The sequence below is a fragment of the Cetorhinus maximus genome, chromosome 24 (genome assembly GCF_964194155.1).
Source record: "Cetorhinus maximus chromosome 24, sCetMax3.hap1.1, whole genome shotgun sequence".
Lineage (NCBI taxonomy): Eukaryota > Metazoa > Chordata > Chondrichthyes > Lamniformes > Cetorhinidae > Cetorhinus > Cetorhinus maximus.
This window is the reverse complement of record NC_135902.1, coordinates 54,794,352-54,819,132: the sequence shown is the minus strand read 5'-3', so window position 1 is coordinate 54,819,132 and position 24,781 is coordinate 54,794,352. Positions and strand designations below refer to the sequence as shown.

At 47.7% G+C, this 24,781-nt stretch overlaps 1 protein-coding gene across 1 annotated transcript in view; it reads right to left on the bottom strand.

The window, feature by feature from the left end:
- The window catches only part of LOC144667632 (ras-interacting protein 1-like), a 104,781-nt gene that overhangs the window by 11,219 nt on the left and 68,781 nt on the right, over nucleotides 1-24,781 (bottom strand). The window contains exon 14 of the mRNA XM_078529107.1: nucleotides 7,523-7,623. Within this exon, the coding sequence (XP_078385233.1) occupies nucleotides 7,523-7,623 (101 nt within the window). The remainder of the gene's footprint in view (nucleotides 1-7,522; nucleotides 7,624-24,781) is intronic.

Below are 24,781 nucleotides of genomic sequence, written 5' to 3'. Positions count from 1 at the left end.
CCCAGTCCCACACACACACACCCCCTACCCCAGTCCCCCACACACACCCCCTACCCCAGTCCCCCCCACACACACCCCCTACCCCAGTCCCCCACACACACATCCCCCTACCCCAGTCCCACACACACCCCCCCTACCCCAGTCCCCCACACACACCCCCTACCCCAGTTCCCAACACACACCCCCTACCCCAGTCCCCCACACACATCCCCCTAACCCAGTCCTCCACACACACCCCCTACCCCAGTCCCCCACACACACACCCCCTACCCCAGTCCCCCACACACACCCCCTACCCCAGTCCCCCCCACACATCCCCTACCCCAGTCCCCCACACACACACCCCCCTATCCCAGTCCCCCACACACACACACCCCCTACCCCAGTCCCCCACACACATCCCCCTACCCCAGTCCCCCACACACACACCCCCTACCCCAGTCCCCCACACACACCCCCTACCCCAGTCCCCCACACACACACCCCCTACCCCAGTCCCCCACACACACATCCCCCTACCCCAGTCCCACACACACACACACCCTACCCCAGTCCCCCCCACACACCCCCTACCCCAGTCCCCCATACACACACCCCCCTATCCCAGTCCCCCACACACACACCCCCTACCTCAGTCCCCCACACACATCCCCTACCCCAGTCCCCCCCACACACCCCCCTATCCCAGTCCCCCACACACACACACCCCCTACCCCAGTCCCCCACACACACATCATCCTACCCCAGTCCCCCACACACACACCCCCTACCCCAGTCCCCGACACACACCCCCTACCCCAGTCCCACACACACACCCCCTACCCCAGTCTCACACACACACCCCCTATCCCAGTCCCTCACACACATCCTCCTACCCCAGTCCCCCACACACATCCTCCTACCCCAGTCCCCCACACTCAATCCCACACAAACCCCCCCTGCCCTACTCCCACACACACAACCCCCCACTTGTCCTGATGTCTTCAGGAATTAAAGATTAATCTTCAGGTTACTGTTGGGATGAAACCCGTGGACAAAAATCAGCGGTGTTCAAATTCTCTGTTATTTTACCTCTTTGTTTATTAATTATAAAAATCCCAGACATGGGAAATGCTGTTGGGAGCATCATTTCCTCAGTGATTGGTGGGAAGGCTGAACATTGGAGGGATGGAGATGTCAGGTAGCCAATAGCAAGAGTGTGGGGAGAGCAGGGTGATAGGGGTGGCGGTGTGGTGGAGGGCGAAGGAGTGAGGGGGAGTTAGGGGGGTCATGGGGGGTGTTATATGGGCCGGATGAAATCTCCAGGCGTATCAGCAAACAGAGTGGGCAGCCATATGCACCCTCGGCCCTGTGTATTTATCGGTATGGGAATGACAGGTTTGCTGTGATGTGGCGAAGGAACCTCTCTCACTGTCACATTCTGTCCAAACTGGGGACGAGATTTCCAGGAAATTAGATAAGGGCCCAGCTGTCAAATTAAAGTTTGAATTCATTCTCTGGAACATTCCGAGGCTGGACTATGAAGGGCAGTCAGCCAACTGATAGGAGTTGTTTTTTCCAACACTGTTATTCAGACCCTTCCCCTGGGTGTGGGTCACAAAGCACATGTTGTCTTGCATTCACTCTGCTGGATGTAGATGGTTTCTAGCCAGTGTTTAATCTGGCAAAACAAATCAACAGGTTCCCACTTTGCATCAGTTGTGATTTAGTTGGTAGCTCTGTCACCTCGGAGTCAGAAGGTTGTGGGTTCAAGTCCCACTCCAGAGACCTGAGCATGATAATAGAGACCCACACTCCCAGTGCTGGACAGAAGCTGCACTCCTGAGGAGCCTTTGAGACAATGTACTAAAACCCACTCCACCCAGTCAGTTGGATGAAAAGATCCAAAGACCATGATTTGGAAGAAGGGTACAGAAGTTTCCCAGTGTCCTGACCAATAGTTATCCCTCAGCTCACATCACCAAAGTATATTATCTGGACATTATCACATTGCTGATCCTCAGAACTAGCTGTGCCCAAACCGGATTCTGAATTTCCTGCATTGCTAACACAGAAGGGAATCCAAAAGTCTTCCACAGGCAGATAAATAGTATAAAGAGGAGTTGAGCTGATTAGGGGCCTGTAAGGGTATTCCTGCATGGAGGCAGGGGACATGACTGAGGTATTAAATGAGTACTTTGCATCGGTCTTTACCAAGTCAGAGTGGAGGAGGAGGTGGTTGAGACACTGGATGAGTTAAAAATTTATAAAGTGGAGGTAGTATTAGAAAGGCTGGTTGTACTTCAAGTTGATGAGTTACCAGGACCAGATGAGATGCCCTGAGGATACTGAGAGAAGTAAGGGTGAAAATTGCAGAGGCACTGGCCAGAATCTTCCCAGCCTCCTTATATACAGGGGTGGTACCAGAGTATTGGAGAACTGTATATGTTACACCCTTGTTCAAAAAAGGGTGCAAGGTTAAACCCAGCAACTACACGCTAGTTAGCTTAACCCTGGTGGTGGGAAAGCTTTTAGATAATTTGGGACAAAATTAACATTTACTTGGCCAAATGTGGGTTAATCAACAAAAGCCATCACAGATTTGTTAAGGACAAATCATGTTTAACTAACTTACTTGAGATTTTTGATGATGTAACAGAGAGGGTTGATGAGGGTGATGCTGTTAATAAGGTGTACAAGGACTTCCAAAGGTATTTGATACAGTGCCACACAACAGACTTGTGAGCAAAGTTAGAACTCATGGAATAAAAGGGACAGTAGAACATGGATACGAAATTGGGTGAGTGACAGGAAACAGAGAGTAGTGGTGGACGGTTGTTTTTTGAACTGGAAGAAAATTTATAGTGAGGATCCCCAGGGATCGATGGTAGAACCACTGCTTTTTTGATCTATATTAATGACCTAGACTTTGGTGGCAGGGCACAATTTCAAAATTTGCGGATGACACAAAACTTGGAAGTACTGTGAACTGAGAGGACGGTAGTGTAGAACTTCAAAAGGACACAAGTTAATGAAACAGACAGTTAAATAACAGATTAAATTTAATGCAGAGAAGTGTGAAGTGATACATTTTAGACAGCTGTGTTGCCCACCCAGGGTTGAGGATCTCTGCTCAGGGCTGGAGAGGTGGGGGAGGATCCAGTTATTGTGGTCCATGTAGTTACCAACTACATAGGTAGGACAAGGAAAGAGGTTCTGCATAGAGAGTATGAGGAAGGCACAAAATTTAAAGGCAGAACCTCAAAAGTAATCTCCGGATTACTTGAGCCATGTGCAAATTGGCACAGGGTAAATAGATTAGAGAGATAAATGCTTGGCTCAAAAGCTGGTGTGGGAGAAGTGGGTTTCGGTTCATGGGGCACTGGCACCAGTACTGGGGAAAGTCAGGGGTGTACCGTTGGGATGGTCTACACCTGAACCGTACTGGGACCAGTGTTCTAGTGAGTCATATAACCAGGGAAGTCGAAAGGGCTTTAAACTAAATAGAGGGGGGAAAGGACCATGTAGAGGAAGATTGAGTAAATTAAAGGGAAATTACAAGATGATAGATCAAGGCAGCAATAAAGGTAATGATCATCAGAGTTTGACAGGAAGGGGCAGTGATTATAAACTTAAAGAGTGTGCCAGAAGATAGTGGCAGAGTAAGAAAAGCAATAAAAAGAAACTGAGGGGCTCTGTATATGAATGCCTGCAGCATTCATAATTAAACAGGTGGATTATCAGCTCATATAGGAATTCATATGTATGACCTGATAGCCATTAAAGAGACGTGGCTACAAGGAAACTAAAGCTGGGACCTGAATATCCAAGGGTATGTGACATTCAGGAATGACAGGAAGCCAGAAAAAGCGGTGGGGTAGCTCTGTCAATTAAAGAGGGCATTAGTACTGTAGTGAGCGATGTCCTTAATTCTAAAGATCAAGACATTGAATCAGTTTGGGTGGAATTAAGAAACATCAAGAGGCAGAAAACATTGGTGGGAGTTGTTTATAGACCACCAAACAGCAGTGGTAATGTAAATCACAGTATAAATCAGGAAATTGAGGTGCTTGTAACAAGGGTGATACAGTCATCATAGGGGATTTCATATAGACTGGGTAAACCTAATTGGTATGAATGTTGTGGAGGACAAATTCTTGGAATGTGTGCGAGATGGTTTTCTAGAGCAGTACTTTGAGGAAACAACTGGGGAATTGGTTATTTTAGATCTAATATTGTGCAATGAAAAAGGGCTAATTAATAATCTTGTTGTAAAGGAGCCTTTAGGAAAGAGTGACCATAATATGATAGGATTTTACATTAAGTTTGAAAGTGATGTAGTTCAATCAGAAACTAGGGTATTAAATCTAAGCAAAGGAAACTATGAAGAAATGAGAGGCAAATTGGCTAAGGTGGTTTGGGAAACTACATTAAAAGGTATGACAGTAGACAAGCAATGGCTAACATTTAAAGAATAAAAAATGCAACAAAAATACATTCCTTTAATGCACAAAAATCCAGCAAGAAAAGTGTTCCAACCGTGGCTAATGAACGCAATCAAGGATTGTACTAGATCAAAGAGGTGTATAAAGTTGCCAGAAAAAATGGTGAGCCTGAGGATTGGGAGCATTTCACAATTCTGCAAAGGAGGACCAAGAAAAAGATTAAGAAAGGGAAAATAGAATATGAGAGTGAACTAGCGCGTAACATAAAAACGTACTGTAAAAGTTTCTATAGGTATGTAAAAAGGAAAAGATCAGCAAAAACAAATGTGGATCCATTACAAGTGGAGTCAGGAGAATTTATAATGGGAATGAGGAAATGGCAGAGAAATTAAACAAATACTTAGTGTCTGTCTTCACAGAGGAAAATACTGAAAACCTCCCCGAAATAATGGGGAATCAAGGGACTAGTGTAGATCAGGAACTGCAAGATATTAATATTATTTAAAAACAAGTACTAGAGAAATTAATAGGACTTAAATGAGATAAATCCCCTGGACCTGATGATCTACATCTCAGAATGTTGAAAGAGGTGGCTGTCGATGTAGGAGATACATTAGTGATGATCTTTCAAAATTCTATAGGCTCTTGAATGGTTCCTGTAGATTGGAAGGTGGCAAATGTAACCCCACTATTTAAGAAAGGAGGGAGAGAAAAAATGGGGAACTACAGAACTACCAGCCTAACATTAGTAGTAGGGAAAATGCCAGATCTATCATAAAGGATGTGATAACTGGTCACTTAGAAAATAATGGTAGGATTGGGCAGAGTCAACATGGATCTATGAAAGGGATATCATGTTCAACAAACCTGTTGGAGTTTTTTTGAGGGTGTAACTAGCAGCTTAGATAAGGGGGGAATCAGTAGATGTGCTATATATACATTTTCAGAAAGCTTTTGATAGGGTCCCACACAAGAGGTTGGTAAACAAAATAAGAGCTTGTGCAATTGTGGATATACTGACATGGATTGACATGGTTAATGGACAGAAAACAGAGAGTAGGAATAATTGGATCATTCTCAGGTTGGCAGGCTGTGACTGGTGGGTACCGCAGGATCAGTGCTTGGGCCCAGCTATTCACAATCTATATCAACAATCTGGATATTGGGATTAAATGTAATATTTCCAAGTTTTCAGATGACATAAAACTAGATGGAAGAGTCATACGGACTCGAAACGTTAACTGTGTTCCTCTCCGCAGATGCTGTCAGACCTGCTGAGTTTTTCTAGCTATTTTTGTTTTTGTTGTGGGTGGAAGTGTGAGTTGTGAGGAGGATGCAAAGATGCTTCAAGGAGATTTGGAGAGGCTAAGCGAGTGGGCAAAAATTTGGCAGATGGAATACACATTGGAGAAATATGAGGTTATCCACTTTGGTAGGAAAAACAGAAATACTGAGTATTTCTTAAATGGTGAGAGGCTGGGAAGTGTTGAACTTCAAAGGGACCTGGGTATCCTTGTTCATGAGTCACAGAAAGCTAACATGCAGGTACAGCAAACAATTAAGAAGGCAAATGGTATGTTGTCATTTATTACAATTTGAGAATAGAGTAGGGATGTCTTACTACAATTATATAGAGCCTTGGTGAAATCACACCTGGAACATTGTGTGCAGTTGTGATCTTCTTTCCTAAGGAAAGATATACTTGCCATAGAGGGAGTGCAACAAAGGTTCACCAAACTAATACTTAGGACGGAGGGATTGTCCTATGAAGAACAATTAAATATATTGGGCCTTTATTCTCTGGAGTTTAGAAAAATGAGAGGTGATCTCATTCAAAGACACAAAATTCTTACAGGGCTCAACTGGCTAGATGCAGGAAGGATGTTTCCTCCGGCTTGGGGGCGTTTCGAACCAGGAGACACAGTCTCAAAATAATGGGCAGGCCATTTAGGACTGAGATTTGGAGGAATTTCTTCACTCAGAGGGTGGTGAATCTTTGGAATTCTCTGCATCAGGAGGGCTGTGGAGGCTCAGTCACTGAGTATGTTCAAGACTGAGATCGATAGATTTCTAGATATTAAAAACATCGAGGGATACGGGGATAGTACAGGAAAATGGGGTTGAAATAGAAGATCAGCCATGATCTCACTGACTGGTGGAGTGGGCTCGAAGGGCTGAATGGCCTTCTCCTGCTCCTAGTCCTTATGTTCTTAATGGTGGAAGGGTGATTGGCAAAAGAAGCAATGTCGCCACGAAGAAAATCTTTCTCACGTGCTGAGTGGTTAGGATGTAGAATGCACAACTTGAGTGTGTGGTGGATGCAGATTCAATCATGGCTTCCAAAAGGGAATTGGAGAAATATCCAAACAGAAAAGAATTGCAGGGCGACTGGAAAAAGGGGGTGAAGAGTGGAACTCGGTAAGTTGCTCCTGCAGACATCCAGCACAGACACAATGTGCCAAATGACCTCCTTTTGTGATGTAATCATTTTATGGTTACAACAGTGACTATATGTCAAAAATAATCCTGACCCTGAATAAACAGTGACTCCATACAGTTACAGTGAGTGACCCTTACCCTGAATAAACAGTGACTCCATACAGTTACAGTGAGTGACCCTTACCCTGAATAAACAGTCACTCTGTACAGTTAGTGAGTGACCCTTACCCTGAATAAACAGTGACTCTGTACAGTTACAGTGAGTGACCCTTACCCTGAATAAACAGTGACTCTGTACAGTTACAGTGAGTGACCCTTACCCTGAATAAACAGTCACTCTGTGCAGTTACAGTGAGTGACCCTTACCCTGAATAAACAGTGACTCTGTACAGTTAGTGAGTGACCCTTACCCTGAATAAACAGTGACTCTGTACAGTTACAGTGAGTGACCCTTACCCTGAATAAACAGTCACTCTGTACAGTTACACAGAAAGTGACCCTTACCCTGAATAAACAGTGACTCCATACAGTTACAGTGAGTGACCCTAACCCAGTTTGAATTTGGGATGTACAGTTGAGAGTGTGGTTTATGCCAGATGAGGGAGAGTTAGGTTGGTCAATTAGAAAGAGTAAAGTTTGTAGTAAAATGCTGTTCTCACCAGTCCATCCACTAACGCCAGACCCAGACCATGAGGCCCTCTTTCTAACTCGACAGTGAAGACCTCATCTTCAGCGTCGCCCTTCTGATGAGTGCAGCTCTCTAGAGGGAAAGAGTAGGGTGAAAGTCAATCTAACCACTGCAACTGGTGCTATACACACTGCACTGACTCTCAGCACTTACTGTGGAACAGGATAAGTGACACACACAAGGAGAAAGATGAAAGAAACCTATACAGAAAAACAGAGGAATGGAGGGGAAGAAAAGGAGAGACATTCGCATGAACATTCTCAGGGAGAATGACAAAAACACATGTAGAGAGATACACACTGAGAAAGAGGAATAGAGGGAGAGAAAAAGTCTTGCATTTAGATAGCTCCTTTCAATTCACAGGACATCCCAAAGCACTTTACAGCCAATTTGTGCACAACAAGATCCTACAAACAGCAAAGTAATAATGACAACATAATCTGCTTTAAGGTGTACTGGCCATGAGAGGCGGTGGCGTAGTGGTATTGTCACCAGACTAATAATCTAAAAATCCAGGGTTCCCAGGTTCGAATTCCCCAACAGCAGATGGTGAAATTTGAATTCAATAAAAATCTGGAATCTCATTGTTGTAAAAACCCATCTGGTTCACACATCGGGGAAGGAAACCTGCCATCTTTACCTGGCCTACATGTGACTCCAGACCCACAGCAATGTGGTTGTCTCTGAAATGCCCTCTGAAATGGCCATTCAGTCGTGTCAAACCGTTAAAAAGCCTAAAAGGAATGAAACCGGATGGACCACCTGGCATCGGCATAGGCACTGGAAATGACAATGGCGAACCCTGTCGACTCTGCAAAGTCCTCCTTACTAATATCTGGGGGCTTGTGCCAAAATTAGGAGAGCTGCCTCACAGACTAGTCAAGATGTAATCATACCTTACAGACAAGACTGATCATCACCATCCCTGGGTATGTCCTGTCCCACCGGCAGGACAGACCCAGCAGAGGTGGTGGCCCAGTGGTATACAGTCAGGAGGGAGTTGCCCTGGGAGGTCGATAGGTTCTTGATTGGTAAGGGGATCAAAGGTTACGGGGAGAAGGCGGGAGAATGGGGTTGAGAAACTTATCAGCCATGATTGAATGGCAGAGCAGACTCGATGGGCCGAATGGCCTAATTTCTGCTCCTATGTCTTATGGTCTTATGAGTCCTCAACATTGACTCTGGGACCACTTCATGGCATCAAGTCAAACATGGGCAAGAAAACCTCCTGCTGATTACCACGTACCGCCCTCACCCCTCTCAGCTGACGAATCAGTGCTCCTCCATGTTGAACACCACTTGGAGGAAGCACTGAGGGTGGCAAGGGTGCAGAATGTACTCTGGGTGGCACCACTACTGGCCAAGTTCTGAAGGACATTGCTGCTAACTGAGTCTGCAGCAGGAGCTGAGGGAATCAACAAGAGGGAAAAAACATACTTGACCTCATCCTCATCAACCTGCCTGCCGCAGATACATCTGTCCATGACAGTAGTGGTAGGAGTGACCACTGCACAGTCCTTGTAGAAATGATGTCCCATCTTCACATTGAGGATACCCTGTATCGTGTTGTGTGGCACCATGCTAAATGGGATAGATTTCAAATAGATCTAACAACTCAAGACTGGGCATCCATGAGGCGCTGTGGGCCATCAGCAGCAGCAGAATTGTACTTGAACACAATCTGTAACCTCATGGCCCAGCATATCCCCCACTCTACCATTACCATCAAGCCTGGGGATCAACCCTGGTTCAATGAAGAGTGCAGGAGGGAATGCCAGGAGCAGCACCGGGCATAACTAAAAATTAGGTGTCAACCTGGTGAAGCTACAACACAGGACTACTAGTGTGTCAAAGAGCATAAGCAGCAAATGATAGATGGAGCCAAGCAATTCCACAGCCAACGGATCAGATCTAAGCTCTGCAGTCCTGTCACGTTCAGTCACAAATGGTGATGGACAATTAAACAACTCACTGGAGGACACCGCTCCGGGAATATCCCCATCCTCAATGATGGAGGAGCCTGACACAGCAGTGCAAAAGATAAGGCTGAAGCATTCGCAACAATCTTCAGCCGGAAGTGCCGAGTGGATGATCCATCTCGGCCTCCTCCAGAGGTCCCCGGCGTCACAGATGCCAGTCAGCCAATTCGATTCACTCCATGTGACATCAAGAAGCACTGGATCATGAAAAGGCTATGGGCCCTGACAATATTTCAGCAATAGTACTGAAGACTTGTGCCAAACTGTTCCAGTACAGCTACACTGGCATCTACCTGGCTATGTGGAAAATTGCCCAGGTATGTCCTGTACACAAAAAGCAGAACAAATCCATCCCAGCCAATTATCACCTCATCAGTCTACTCTCCATCATCAGTAAAGTAATGGAAGGGGTCATCAACAGTGCTATCAATTGACACTTGCTTAGCAGTAACCTGCTCACTGATGCCCAGTTTGGATTCCGCCAGGGACGCTCAGCTCCTGACCTCATTGCATTCATGGTTCAAACATGGACAAAAGAGCTGAACTCCCAAGGTGAGGATGAGAGTGACTGCCCTTGACATCAAGGCAGCATTTGACCAAGTGTGGCATCAAGGAGCCCTAGCAAAACTAGAGTCAATGGGAATTGGGGGAAATCTCTCCAATGGTTGGAGTCATACCCAGCACAAAAGAAAATGGTTGTGGTTGTTGGAGGTCAATCATCTCAGTTCCAGGACATCACTGCAGGAGTTCCTCAGGGTAGTGTCCTCGGTCCAACCATCTTCAGCTGCTTCATCAATGACCTTCCTTCCATTATAAGGTCCGAAGTGGGGATGTTCGCTGATGATTGCACAATGTTCAGCACCATTTGCAACTCCTCAGATACTGAAGCAGTCCATGTCCAAATGCAGCAAGACCTGGACAATATCCAGGCTTGGGCTGACAAGTGGCAAGTAACATTCATGCCACACAAGTGCCAGGCAATGACCATCTCCAACAAGAGAGAATTTAACCATCACCCTTTGACGTTCAATGGCATTACCATCGCTGAATCTACCACTATTAACACCCTGGGGGTTACCATTGACCAGAAACTGAACTGGACTAGCCATATAAATACTGTGGCTACAAGAGTTGGTCAGAGGCTAGGAATCCTGCAATGAATAACGCACCTCCTGACTCCCCAAAGCCTGTCCACCATCTACAAGACACAAGTCAGGAGTGTGATGGAATACTCCCCACTTGCCTGAATGAGTGCAGCTCCAACAATACTTAAGAAGCTCGACACCATCCAGGACAAAGCAGCCCGCTTGATTAGCACCCCATCCACAAACATTCACTCCCTCCATCACTGACACATGATGTCGATAGTGTATAACATGCACTGCAGGAACTCATTAAGCCTTCTTAGATAGCACCTTCCAAACCCATGACCAAGACCATCTACAAGGACAAGGGCACTAGACACATGGGAACACCACCACCTGGAAATTCCCCAAGTCACTCACCATCTTGACTTGGAAATATATCACCGTTCCTTCACTGTCGCTGGATCAAAATCCTGGAACTCCCTCCCTAACAGCACTCTGGGTGTACCTTAACCACGTGGACTGCAGCAGTTCAAGAAGGCAGCTCACCACCACCTTCTCAAGGGCAATTAGGGATTGGCAATAAATGCTGGCCCAGCCAATGATGCCCACATCCCATGAATAGAAAATAAAAACCAGGGAGAATTCCTTTGCTCTTCATTGTATTGTGGCATAAGATCATTTATGTCTATGAAAGGGTGCTGTGGCCTTGGTTTGACATGTCATCTGATAAGCGCTACCACAGACAGTGCAGCACTTCCTCAGTGTGCACCAGTGTGTCAGCTTTGATTTTTCTGCTCAAGTCTTTGGAGTGGAATTTGAACCAACAATCTTCTCAGAGGCCAGAGTGCTTTCTATTTTATTCATTCCTGGGATGTAATCATCATTGGCAAAGCCAGCATTTATTGTCAATCCCTAATTTTCTGCAGTGCATCTTGTAGATGGTACACACTGCTGCCACCATGCGTCGATGGTGGAGGGAGTGAATGTTTGTGCATAGGATGCCAATCAAGCGGGGCTGCTTTGTCCTAGATGGTGTTGAGCTTCTTGAGTGTTGTTGGAGCTGCACTCATCCAGGCAAGTGGAGAATATTCCATCGCACTTGACTTGTGCCTTGTGGATGGTGGACAGGCTCTGGGGAGTCAGGAGGTGAGTTACTCGCCGCAGGATTCCCAGCCTCTGACCTGCTCTTGTAGCCACAGTATTTATATGGCTGATCCAGTTCAGTTTCTGATCAATGGTAACCCCCTGGATGTTGATAGTGGGGGATTCAGTGATGGTAATGCCATTGAATGTCAAGGAGAGACGCTTAGATTCTCTCTTGCTGGGGATGGTCATTGCCTGGCACTTGTGTTTTTTTTAATTCTTTCACAGGATGGGGGTATCACTGGCTAGGCCAACATTTATCATCCATCCCTAACTGAGAAGATGGTAGTGAGCCGCTGCCTTGAAGCACTGCAGTCCATGTGGCGTGAATGTTACTTGCCACTTATCAGCCCAAGCCTGAATGTCGCCTAGGTCTGGCTGCATACGGACATGGACTGCTTCAGTATCCGCAGAGTTACAAATGGGACTTAACATTGCTTACTGAATACTACCAACGTTACCAACTGAACCACAGCTGACACTTAGATAAAGGAAGAAACAGAGGCAGAGATACAGAGTGAAGGAGGAGAGATGTATCTGAACAGAGACATACAGACTGAGACAGAAAGATGGGCAGAGACAGAGGAAAGGATCAAGGTCGGTGCACTCTCACTGTCCCTGATGTATCTGCAACCCTGCAAACAGGCTAAGACATTCAGTTTCAGCAACAGCACGGACCAATGTCCATAATTTCAACTTATCCAATCGATATTTCAATAACCTCTCCAGTAACCTAACCCAGCTCAAGCCACAAATTCACTAACACTGAACCCTAAGTCTTGGCAATGGAATGATGCAGATGTCAGAAAGCTGTGGAGGCCAAGTCACTGAATATATTTAAGAAGGAAAATAGATTTCTGGACTCTAGAGGCATCAAAGGGTATGGGGAGAGCGGGAGTATGGCGTTGAGATAGAGGGTCAGCCATGATCATAATGAATGGCGGAGCAGGCTCGAAGGGCCGAATGGCCTACTCCTGCTCCCATTTTCTATGTTTCTATGTCCAATCAGTGATTGTTTTCGGAATACCCTGAGCAGATAATCCCCCTGATATTCTGGCAGTAAAGTAAACCCTGCTAAGTTCTAGAGCCCCTCATCCCTGCTCCTGCTGGCTCCTTTCCTGGTTTAAAACCTTCAGTTCCCAGCCTGGAAAAGTCCCAAGTTGACAAATTCCTGATAATGCTAGTTCTTGGGAAGAAAACGCATTCCCAGCATTGTATAGACTGAAGAGAAGTTCAAAGGTGAGTCTAGCTCATGCTGTACACTGTGTATTCAGCTGTTCCTCACAGAGCTGACAGCAGCCAGACCTGCATTTGCCAAAAACAAAATGTAAGGACAAACTTAAGCGTAGGATCCACACTGCAATGCAGCAGAGAAAATTAAAACTCTTGTTAATCAGCAGATGCATTTCACCTTTGATTTTCTCAGCTTTTCTTCCCAAGGCATTCCCAAGCTGGGGGTACAATAACTATGGGGGGGGCATTCCCCAAGGGTACAGTACTGGGGGCATTCCCCTGGGGTACAGCACTGGCCCCAGGGTACAGCACTGGGGGCATTCCCCCGGGGTACAGCACTGGGGGCATTCCCCCATGGTACAGCACTGGCCCCAGGGTACAGTACTGGGGGAATTCCCCAGGGTACAGTACTGGGGACACTCCCCCAGGGTACAGTACTGGGGGCATTCCCCAGGGTACAGTACTGGGGGCATTCCACAGGGTACAGCATTGGGGGCATTCCCCAGGGTACAGTACTGGCCCCAGGGTACAGCACTGGGACATTCCCTCAGGGTACAGTATTGGGGCATTCCCCAGGGTACAGTACTGGGGGCATTTCCCCAAGGTACAGTACTGGCCCCAGGGTACAGCACTGGGGCATTCCCCAGGGTACAGTATTGCATTTCCCCGGGTACAGTACTGGGAGCATTCCCCCAGGGTACAGTACTGGGGGCATTCCCCCAGGGTACAGTATTGCATTTCCCCGGGTACAGTACTGGGAGCATTCCTCCAGGGTACAGTACTGGGGGCATTCCCCAGGGTACAGTATTGAGGGCATTCCCCAGGGTACAGTATTGAGGGCATTCCCCAGGGTACAGTATTGGGGCATTTCCCCGGGCACAGTATTGAGGGCATTCCCCAGGGTACAGTATTGAGGGCATTCCCCAGGGTACAGTATTGGGGCATTTCCCCGGGTACAGTATTGAGGGCATTCCCCAGGGTACAGTATTGAGGGCATTCCCCAGGGTACAGTATTGGGGCATTTCCCCGGGTACAGTACTGGACGAAGATCCCCGTCTATCTTGCCCGTATTCCTGAGCAACATACTCACACCATTGGGATTGTGTCTAATGGAGTTAACGAGACGGGGATTGATCCATTGGGATTGTGTCCAATGGAGTTAACGAGACGGTGATTGATCCACTGGGATTGTGTCCAATGGAGTTAATGGGACGGGGATTGATCCATTGGGATTGTGTCCAATGGAGTTAATGGGATGGGGTTTGATCCATTGGGATTGTGTCCAATGGAGTTAATGGGACGGGGATTGATCCACTGGGATTGTGTCCAATGGAGTTAATGGGATGGGGATTGATCCATTGGGATTGTGTCCAATGGAGTTAATGGGACGGGGATTGATCCACTGGGATTGTGTCCAATGGAGTTAATGGGATGGGGTTTGATCCATTGGGATTGTGTCCAATGGAGTTAATGGGACGGGGTTTGATCCATTGGAATTGTGTCCAATGGAGTTAATGGGATGGGGATTGATCCATTGGGATTGTGTCCAATGGAGTTAATGGGAAGGAGATGATCTATTAGGGTTGTGTAGAATGGGTTTGAATGGGAAGATGATGGTTCATTGCTAATCTATCCCTGCATCCATTCAGTGCTCACCATCTGTTAGCTGTGACTTGTTATACTATTTGAAAGCTATGATTTGCCATGTTCCGGGACACTTGTAGTAAGATGTCAGAGTCACACATATCCTATTCTGCAGAACAGCAGCTCAAAAGCCCTTGGCCTTAACCCATGGTCTAGTATTAACTGGTTTTTAGGTTAATATGTGACTAAGTATCAGGTTATTTTGCTGACAAACGGCTGGTGTGGATCAGATTCTGAATCTTATTCAAAGGTGCTATTCCATTTATATTCTTGATCCATTTACACGTGAGGAAGATTGAGTTTAGACTCAATTTCTGATTCTGTGCAGGGCTAATGGATTGAAGCCAATAAGGGGCAGCAATACTCCAGCTGAGGTTCAGAAGGGGAGAAACCAGCCGGGTGTGTCATTCCTGATCACCTACTGATGGACAACTGGTGAGGACACTATTGGGTCTGTCTAATGCCTGCCATATAAATGGCTGACACTCATGATTTAGACTTGAATAGGAAGAATGGCCACCTGGGTGGGATATTGGGAGGGCAGCCAGTGCCTATGCAGACCCTAACCCTGCGAGAATCAGCAACTTCAGGGAAGGAGATGAGAAAAACGGGTCAGGTATTTTGCAGGACCTCCTTACAAAGAGTGCCCAATGTGTGTCTGTGGTGAAGGGAAAAGTTACAATTCTGCTCCCTCAGACCACGTTTCCATCCGCATCTCCCCCAACCCGTGCCCAGTAACAGGACGGGCAGTGGGCCTCACAATGCTCTTGGTGTGACTGAGTTCTTCCCTGTTACAGGCGTTTGAACCCAAGCCAGGTAAATCTGTAGCAAGCAGTGTGGTTATTACCTCACCGATGGAACAAACTCCTGCTTCACAAATTCTAAAGTATTGAAGCAGCTTTTATACCTGGAGTTCCAATCCCTGTGGGCAGAACAGTTAAGAATCACAGTTTTACAGCACAGGAGGAGGCCATTTTACCAACCTCGTCCTTTTAACAATCATTTTAAATCTGTCTCCTCTGGTTACCAACCCTCCTGCCAGGGGTAACTCTTCATGATTTTATATGAACATACAAATTAGGAGCAGGAGCAGGAGTTGGCCACTCGGCCCCTCGAGCCTGCTCTGCCATTCAATAAGATCATGGCTGATCTGAATGTAACCTCAACTCCACATTCCCGCCTACCTCCAATAACCTTTCACCTCCTTGTTAATCAAGAATCTATCTAGCTCTGCCTTAAAAATATTCAAAGACTCTGCTTCCACCACCTTTTGAAGAAGAGAGTTCCAAAGACTCACGGCCCTCAGAGAAAAAAAATCTCCTCATCTCTGTCTTAAATGAGCGACCCCTTATTTTTAAACAGTGACCCCTAGTTCTAGATTCTCCCACAAGAGGAAACATCCTCTCCACATCCACCCTGTCAAGACCCTTAGGATCGCTTAGCCTTCTAAACTCCAGTGGATACAGGCCTAACCTGTCCAGCCTTTCCTCACAAGACGACCCACCCATTCCAGGTATTAGTCTAGTAAACTTTCTTTGAACTGCTTCAAACGCATTTACATCTTTCTTTAAATAAGGAGACTAGTCCTGTACACAACATTCCAGATGTGGTCTCACCAGTGCTCTGTACAACTGAAGCATAACCTCCCTATTTTTGTAATCAATTCCCCTCACAATAAATGATAACATTCTATTAGCTTCTCGAATTACCCGCTGTACCCACAAACTAACCTTTTGTGATTCATGCACTAGGACACTAGATCCCTCTGAATCTCAGAGCTCTGCAATCTCTCACCATTTAGATAATAAGCTTCTTTTTTATTCTTCCTGTCAAAATGGACAATTTTACATTTTCCCACATTATACTCCATTTGCCAGGTCTTTGCCCACTCACTTAACCTATCTAAGTCACTTTGTAGCCTCCTTTCATCCTTTTCACAATTTACTTTCCTACCTATCTTTGTGTCATCAGCAAATTTAACAACCATTCCTTCAGTCCCTTCATCCAAGTCACTTATATAAATTGTAAACAGTTGAGGCCCCAGCACTGATCCCTGTGGCACACCACGCATCACATCCTGCCAACCTGAAAAAGACCCATTTATGCCTACTCTCTGTTTTCTGTTAGCTAGTCAATCTTATATCCATGCCAATATGTTACCCACCTACACCATGAGCTTTTATTTTTTGCAATAGCCTTTGATGTGGCACCTTATCAAATACCTTCTGGGAATCTAAATACAGCACGTCTACAGGTTCCCCTTTATCCACAGCACATGTGACTCCTGCAAAGAACTCCAATAAATTGATTAAACATGATTTCCCTTTTACAAAACCATGTTGACCCTGCCTGATTGCCTTGAATTTCTCCAAGTGCCCTGTTGTAACATCTTTAATAATAGCTTCTAACATTTTCCCTTTGACAGATGTTAAGCTAACTGGCCTATAGTTTCCGGCTTTCTGTCTTCCTTTTTGAATAAAGGAGTTACATTTGCTGTTTTCCAATCTGATGGAACCTTCTCTGAACCTAGGGAATTTTGGAAAATTAAAACCAGTGCATCACTAGCCACTTCTATCAAGACCTTAGGGTGAAGTACATCTGGACCCGGGGATTTGACAGTCCACAGCCCCAACAATTTGCTCAATACCACTTCCCTGGTGATTGTAATTTTCCCGAGTTCCTTCCATTTCCTGATTTACAGCAATTTCCGGGATGTTACTTGTGTGCTCTGTGGTAAAGACCAAAGCAAAGTACCTGTTTAATTCATCCGCTATCTCCCTACTTTCCATTATCAGTTCTCCAGACGCTCTGTCTAAAGGACCAACACTCAATTTGTTAACTCTTTTCTTATTTAAATATCTATAGAAACTCTTAGTATCCGTCTTTATATTACTAGCTAGCTTTCTCTCATGCTAATTTTCCCCTCCTTATTAATCTTTTTCTCATTCTTTGCTGTTCTTTATATTCTTTCCAATCTTCTGACCTGCCACCCATCTTTGCATAATTATATGCTTTTTCTTTAAGTTTGATACTGTCTTTAGCTTTTTTAGTTAACCACGAATGGTGGGCCTCCACTTGGAATTTTTCTTTCTCATTGGAATATATATATTCTGTGTAATCTGAAATATCCCTTTAAATGTCTGCCACTGAACTTCTATTGACATATTCCTTAACCTCATTTGCCAGTTCACTTTTTCTAGCTCTGCTTTCATGCCCTCATAATTGCCCTTATTTAAGTTTAGGGGTGCCTTCACTAGGAGGTTACCAATTAATCCTATCTCATTGCACAATACCAGGTCTAGTATAGCCTGCTGACTGGCTCCAGAACTTGCTGTTCTAAGAAACTATCCCAAAAACATTCTATGAACTCATCTGTGCTACCTTTGACCATATGATTTTCCAGTCTGTATGTAGATTAAAATACCCCATGATTATCATTGTGCCTTTCTAACAAGCTCCCATTATCTCTTCTTTTATACTCTGCCCTACTATGTAGTTACAATTAGGAGGTTGTATGCCACGCCCACAAGAGACTTCTTGTCTTTATAATTCCTCATCTCAACCCAAACCGCTTCTACCTCCTGGTTTCCTGAAATAAGGTCACACCTCTCCATCATTAATTAACAGGGCCACCCCTCCATCTTTTCCTAACATTCTGTCCTTCCTAAATGTCACGTACCCTTCAATATTCAGGTCCCATTCGCTTAGACAATCACTCTTGATTGCAGGCCCCTAGCTGACACTCTCCTCCCTTGTTATTTTCACATTCCTTTCTTGTTTTCTTTTTTAAAGCAGTAATAATGATCTCCCACACCATGCTGCAAATCACTCATTGATGTTCACTTTGCTTTCAGCTGCTGTTCCACACATTGTAAATTGAACTTGCTACTCACAGTGACCAAGGCACCTCATGTCTGGACCTTTCCTTTCTATAAATGTTCTTTCTCACATTCCCCCCATTCTCACTCTCTCACTCCCTTCTCTGTACCCCTTCCTATCTCCCGTTTTCTCCTCTTGATTTTGCTCCTCACACCTTCCCCTTTTCTCTCTATCCCTTCTGGTCTCCCCAGGCTTCACTTCCCTTCTCCCTGTTCATGCCAGACATTATTGCTGAATATTATGAGCATAGTGACAGGCTACTCTGCACTCAGCACAGAGCGACAGGCTACTGCACTCAGCACAGAACGACAGGCTACCGCACTCAGCACAGAACGACAGGCTACTGCACTTAGCACTGAACGACAGGCTACTCTACACTCAGCACAGAACGACAGGCTACTGCACTCAGCACAGAGCGACAGGCTACTGCACTCGGCACAGAACGACAGGCTACTGCACTCGGCACAGAACGACAGGCTACTGCACTCGGCACAGAACGACAGGCTACTGCACTCGGCACAGAACGACAGGCTACTGCACTCGGCACAGAACGACAGGCTACTGCACTCGGCACAGAACGACAGGCTACTGCACTCGGCACAGAACGACAGGCTACTGCACTCGGCACAGAACGACAGGCTACTGCACTCGGCACAGAACGACAGGCTACTGCACTCGGCACAGAACGACAGGCTACTGCACTCGGCACAGAACGACAGGCTACTGCACTCGGCACAGAACGACAGGCTACTGCACTCGGCACAGAACGACAGGCTACTGCACTCAGGACAGAACGACAGGCTACTGCACTCAGCACAGAGCGACAGGCTACTGCACTCGGCACAGAACGACAGGCTACTGCACTCGGCACAGAACGACAGGCTACTGCACTCGGCACAGAACGACAGGCTACTGCACTCGGCACAGAACGACAGGCTACTGCACTCGGCACAGAACGACAGGCTACTGCACTCGGCACAGAACGACAGGCTACTGCACTCGGCACAGAACGACAGGCTACTGCACTCGGCACAGAACGACAAGCTACTGCACTCGGCACAGAACGACAGGCTACTGCACTCAGCACAGAACGACAGGCTACTCTGCACTCAGGACAGAACGACAGGCTACTGCACTCAGCACAGAGCGACAGGCTACTGCACTCAGCACAGAACGACAGGCTACTGCACTCAGCACAGAACGACAGGCTACTGCACTCGGCACAGAACAACAGGCTACTGCACTCAGCACAGAACGACAGGCTATTCTGCACTCAGCACAGAACGACAGGCTACTGCACTCAGCACAGAACGACAGGCTACTGCACTCAGCACAGAACGACAGGCTACTGCACTCGGCACAGAACGACAGGCTACTGCACTCAGCACAGAACGACAGGCTACTCTGCACTCAGCACAGAACGACAGGCTACTGCACTCGGCACAGAACGACAGGCTACTGCACTCGGCACAGAACGACAGGCTACTGCACTCGGCACAGAACGACAGACTACTGCACTCAGCACAGAACGACAGGCTACTCTGCACTCAGCACAGAACGACAGGCTACTGCACTCGGCACAGAACGACAGGCTACTGCACTCAGCACAGAGCCACAGGCTACTGCACTCAGTACAGAATGACAGGCTACTGCACTCAGCACAGAACGACAGGCTACTGCACTCAGCACAGAACGACAGGCTACTGCACTCAGCACAGAGCCACAGGCTACTGCACTCAGCACAGAGCCACAGGCTACTGCACTCAGTACAGAACGACAGGCTACTGCACTCAGCACAGAACGACAGGCTACTGCACTCAGCACAGAACGACAGGCTACTCTGCACTCAGCACAGAAAGACAGGCTACTGCACTCAGCACAGAACGACAGGCTACTGCACTCAGCACAGAACGACAGGCTACTGCACTCGGCACAGAACGACAGGCTACTGCACTCAGCACAGAACGACAGGCTACTCTGCACTCAGCACAGAACGACAGGCTACTGCACTCGGCACAGAACGACAGGCTACTGCACTCGGCACAGAACGACAGGCTACTGCACTCGGCACAGAACGACAGACTACTGTACTCAGCACAGAACGACAGGCTACTCTGCACTCAGCACAGAACGACAGGCTACTGCACTCGGCACAGAACGACAGGCTACTGCACTCAGCACAGAGCCACAGGCTACTGCACTCAGTACAGAATGACAGGCTACTGCACTCAGCACAGAACGACAGGCTACTGCACTCAGCACAGAACGACAGGCTACTGCACTCAGCACAGAGCCACAGGCTACTGCACTCAGCACAGAGCCACAGGCTACTGCACTCAGTACAGAACGACAGGCTACTGCACTCAGCACAGAACGACAGGCTACTGCACTCAGCACAGAACGACAGGCTACTCTGCACTCAGCACAGAAAGACAGGCTACTGCACTCAGCACAGAACGACAGGCTACTGCACTCAGCACAGAACGACAGGCTACTGCACTCAGCACAGAACGACAGGCTACTGCACTCAGCACAGAACGACAGGCTACTCTGCACTCAGCACAGAACGACAGGCTACTCTGCACTCAGCACAGAACGACAGGCTACTGCACTCAGCACAGAACGACAGGCTACTGCACTCGGCACAGAACGACAGGCTACTCTGCACTCAGCACAGAGCGACAGGCTACTGCACTCAGCACAGAGCGACAGGCTACTGCACTCAGCACAGAACGACAGGCTACTCTGCACTCAGCACAGAACGACAGGCTACTGCACTCAGCACAGAGCGACAGGCTACTGCACTCGGCACAGAACGACAGGCTAGTGCACTCAGTACAGAACGACAGGCTACTGCACTCAGCACAGAGCGACAGGCTACTGCACTCGGCACAGAACGACAGGTTACTGCACTCAGTACAGAACGACAGGCTACTGCACTCAGTACAGAACGACAGGCTACTGCACTCAGTACAGAACGACAGGCTACTGCACTCAGCACAGAGCGACAGGCTACTGCACTCGGCACAGAACGACAGGCTACTGCACTCAGTACAGAACAACAGGCTACTCTGCACTCAGCACAGAACGACAGGCTACTGCACTCAGCACAGAGCGACAGGCTACTGCACTCAGCACAGAGCGACAGGCTACTGCACTCAGCACAGAACGACAGGCTACTGCACTCAGCACAGAACGACAGGCTACTGCACTCAGCACAGAACGACAGGCTACTGCACTCAGCACAGAACGACAGGCTACTGCACTCAGCACAGAACGACAGGCTACTGCACTCAGCACAGAACGACAGGCTACTGCACTCAGCACAGAACGACAGGCTACTGCACTCAGCACAGAGCGACAGGCTACTGCACTCAGCACAGAACGACAGGCTACTGCACTCAGCACAGAACGACAGGCTACTGCACTCAGCACAGAACGAGGGTGAAGAATGTTGTCCAGATGTGCTGATCAGAGCGAGTGGAACACATTGTAATCTGACCAGATTACTCCAGGGCTGCTATGTGACTGGAATCCAAATGGCCAAGGCTATTGTTCCTTCCGCTGGCCACTGCCGGAGCATTAATGAGGGCACTGCTCTGTGCCAGGGAGCTGGTGACCTGTTAACTGTGTGCTGTGAACAGAAAGAAGGAAGGGAGAGAGCACAGAACAAAGAGAAAAGCAATGAGAGAGAAACCAGAGAGAGAAAGAGAATGGGAAAAGAGGGCAAGCAACACAGAACTAAGGCAGAGAAAAACAAACACAGAGAACAGGGAGAAGACAGTCTGAAAATCACGAGAGAGAAGGGAAGATGAGAGAGTGAGAGAAAAAGAGAAAGAGAGAAAGAGAGATTTAGAATGACGTGATCACAACCCAGTAAAAATTTAGTCTGAGATCAAGTGTAGAGGGAGCTTTACTCTGTATCTAACCCCGTGCTGTACCTGTCCTGGGAGTGTTTGATGGGGACAGTGTAGAGGGAGCTTTACTCTGTATCTAACCCCGTGCTGTACCTGTCCTGGGAGTGTTTGATGGGGACAGTGTAGAGGGAGCTTTACTCTGTATCTAACCCCGTGCTGTACCTGTCCTGGGAGTGTTTGATGGGGACAGTGTAGAGGGAGCTTTACTCTGTATCTAACCCCGTGCTGTACCTGTCCTGGGAGTGTTTGATGGGGACAGTGTAGAGGGAGCTTTACTCTGTATCTAACCCCGTGCTGTACCTGTCCTGGGAGTGTTTGATGGGGACAGTGTAGAGGGAGCTTTACTCTGTATCTAACCCTGTGCTGTACCTGCCCTGGGAGTGTTTGATGGGGACAGTGTAGAGGGAGCTTTACTCTGTATCTAACCCCGTGCTGTACCTGTCCTGGGAGTGTTTGATGGGGACAGTGTAGAGGGAGCTTTACTCTGTATCTAACCCCGTGCTGTACCTGTCCTGGGAGCGTTTGATGGGGACAGTGTAGAGGGAGCTTTACTCTGTATCTAACCCCGTGCTGTACCTGTCCTGGGAGCGTTTGATAGGGACTGTGTAGAGGGAGCTTTACTCTGTATCTAACCCCGTGCTGTACCTGCCCTGGGAGGGTTTGATGGGGACAGTGTAGAGGGAGCTTTACTCTGTATCTAACCCCGTGCTGTACCTGTCCTGGGAGTGTTTGATGGGGACAGTGTAGAGGGAGCTTTACTCTGTATCTAACCCCGTGCTGTACCTGTCCTGGGAGTGTTTGATGGGGACAGTGTAGAGGGAGCTTTACTCTGTATCTAACCCCGTGCTGTACCTGTCCTGGGAGTGTTTGATGGGGACAGTGTAGAGGGAGCTTTACTCTGTATCTAACCCCGTGCTGTACCTGTCCTGGGAGTGTTTGATGGGGACAGTGTAGAGGGAGCTTTACTCTGTATCTAACCCCGTGCTGTACCTGTCCTGGGAGCGTTTGATGGGGACAGTGTAGAGGGAGCTTTACTCTGTATCTAACCCCGTGCTGTACCTGTCCTGGGAGCGTTTGATGGGGACAGTGTAGAGGGAGCTTTACTCTGTATCTAACCCCGTGCTGTACCTGCCCTGGGAGGGTTTGATGGGGACAGTGTAGAGGGAGCTTTACTCTGTATCTAACCCCGTGCTGTACCTGTCCTGGGAGTGTTTGATGGGGACAGTGTAGAGGGAGCTTTACTCTGTATCTAACCCTGTGCTGTACCTGCCCTGGGAGTGTTTGATGGGGACAGTGTAGAGGGAGCTTTACTCTGTATCTAACCCCGTGCTGTACCTGTCCTGGGAGTGTTTGATGGGGACAGTGTAGAGGGAGCTTTACTCTGTATCTAACCCCGTGCTGTACCTGTCCTGGGAGCGTTTGATGGGGACAGTGTAGAGGGAGCTTTACTCTGTATCTAACCCCGTGCTGTACCTGTCCTGGGAGCGTTTGATAGGGACTGTGTAGAGGGAGCTTTACTCTGTATCTAACCCCGTGCTGTACCTGCCCTGGGAGGGTTTGATGGGGACAGTGTAGAGGGAGCTTTACTCTGTATCTAACCCCGTGCTGTACCTGTCCTGGGAGTGTTTGATGGGGACAGTGTAGAGGGAGCTTTACTCTGTATCTAACCCTGTGCTGTACCTGCCCTGGGAGTGTTTGATGGGGACAGTGTAGAGGGAGCTTTACTCTGTATCTAACCCCGTGCTGTACCTGTCCTGGGAGTGTTTGATGGGGACGGTGTAGAGGGAGCTTTACTCTGTATCTAACCCCGTGCTGTACCTGTCCTGGGAGTGTTTGATGGGGATAGTGTAGAGGGAGCTTTACTCTGTATCTAACCCCATGCTGTACCTGTCCTGGGAGTGTTTGATGGGCACAGTGTAGAGGGAGCTTTACTCTGTATCTAACCCCGTGCTGTACCTGTCCTGGGTGTGTTTGATGGGGACGGTGTAGAGGGAGCTTTACTCTGTATCTAACCCTGTGCTGTACCTGTCCTGGGAGTGTTTGACGGGGACAGTGTAGAGGGAGCTTTACTCTGTATCTAACCCCGTGCTGTACCTGTCCTGGGAGTGTTTGATGGGGATAGTGTAGAGGGAGCTTTACTCTGTATCTAACCCTGTGCTGTACCTGCCCTGGGAGTGTTTGATGGGGACAGTGTAGAGGGAGCTTTACTCTGTATCTAACCCTGTGCTGTACCTGCCCTGGGAGTGTTTGATGGGGACGGTGTAGAGGGAGCTTTACTCTGTATCTAACCCCGTGCTGTACCTGCCCTGGGAGTGTTTGATGAAGACAGTGTAGAGGGAGCTTTACT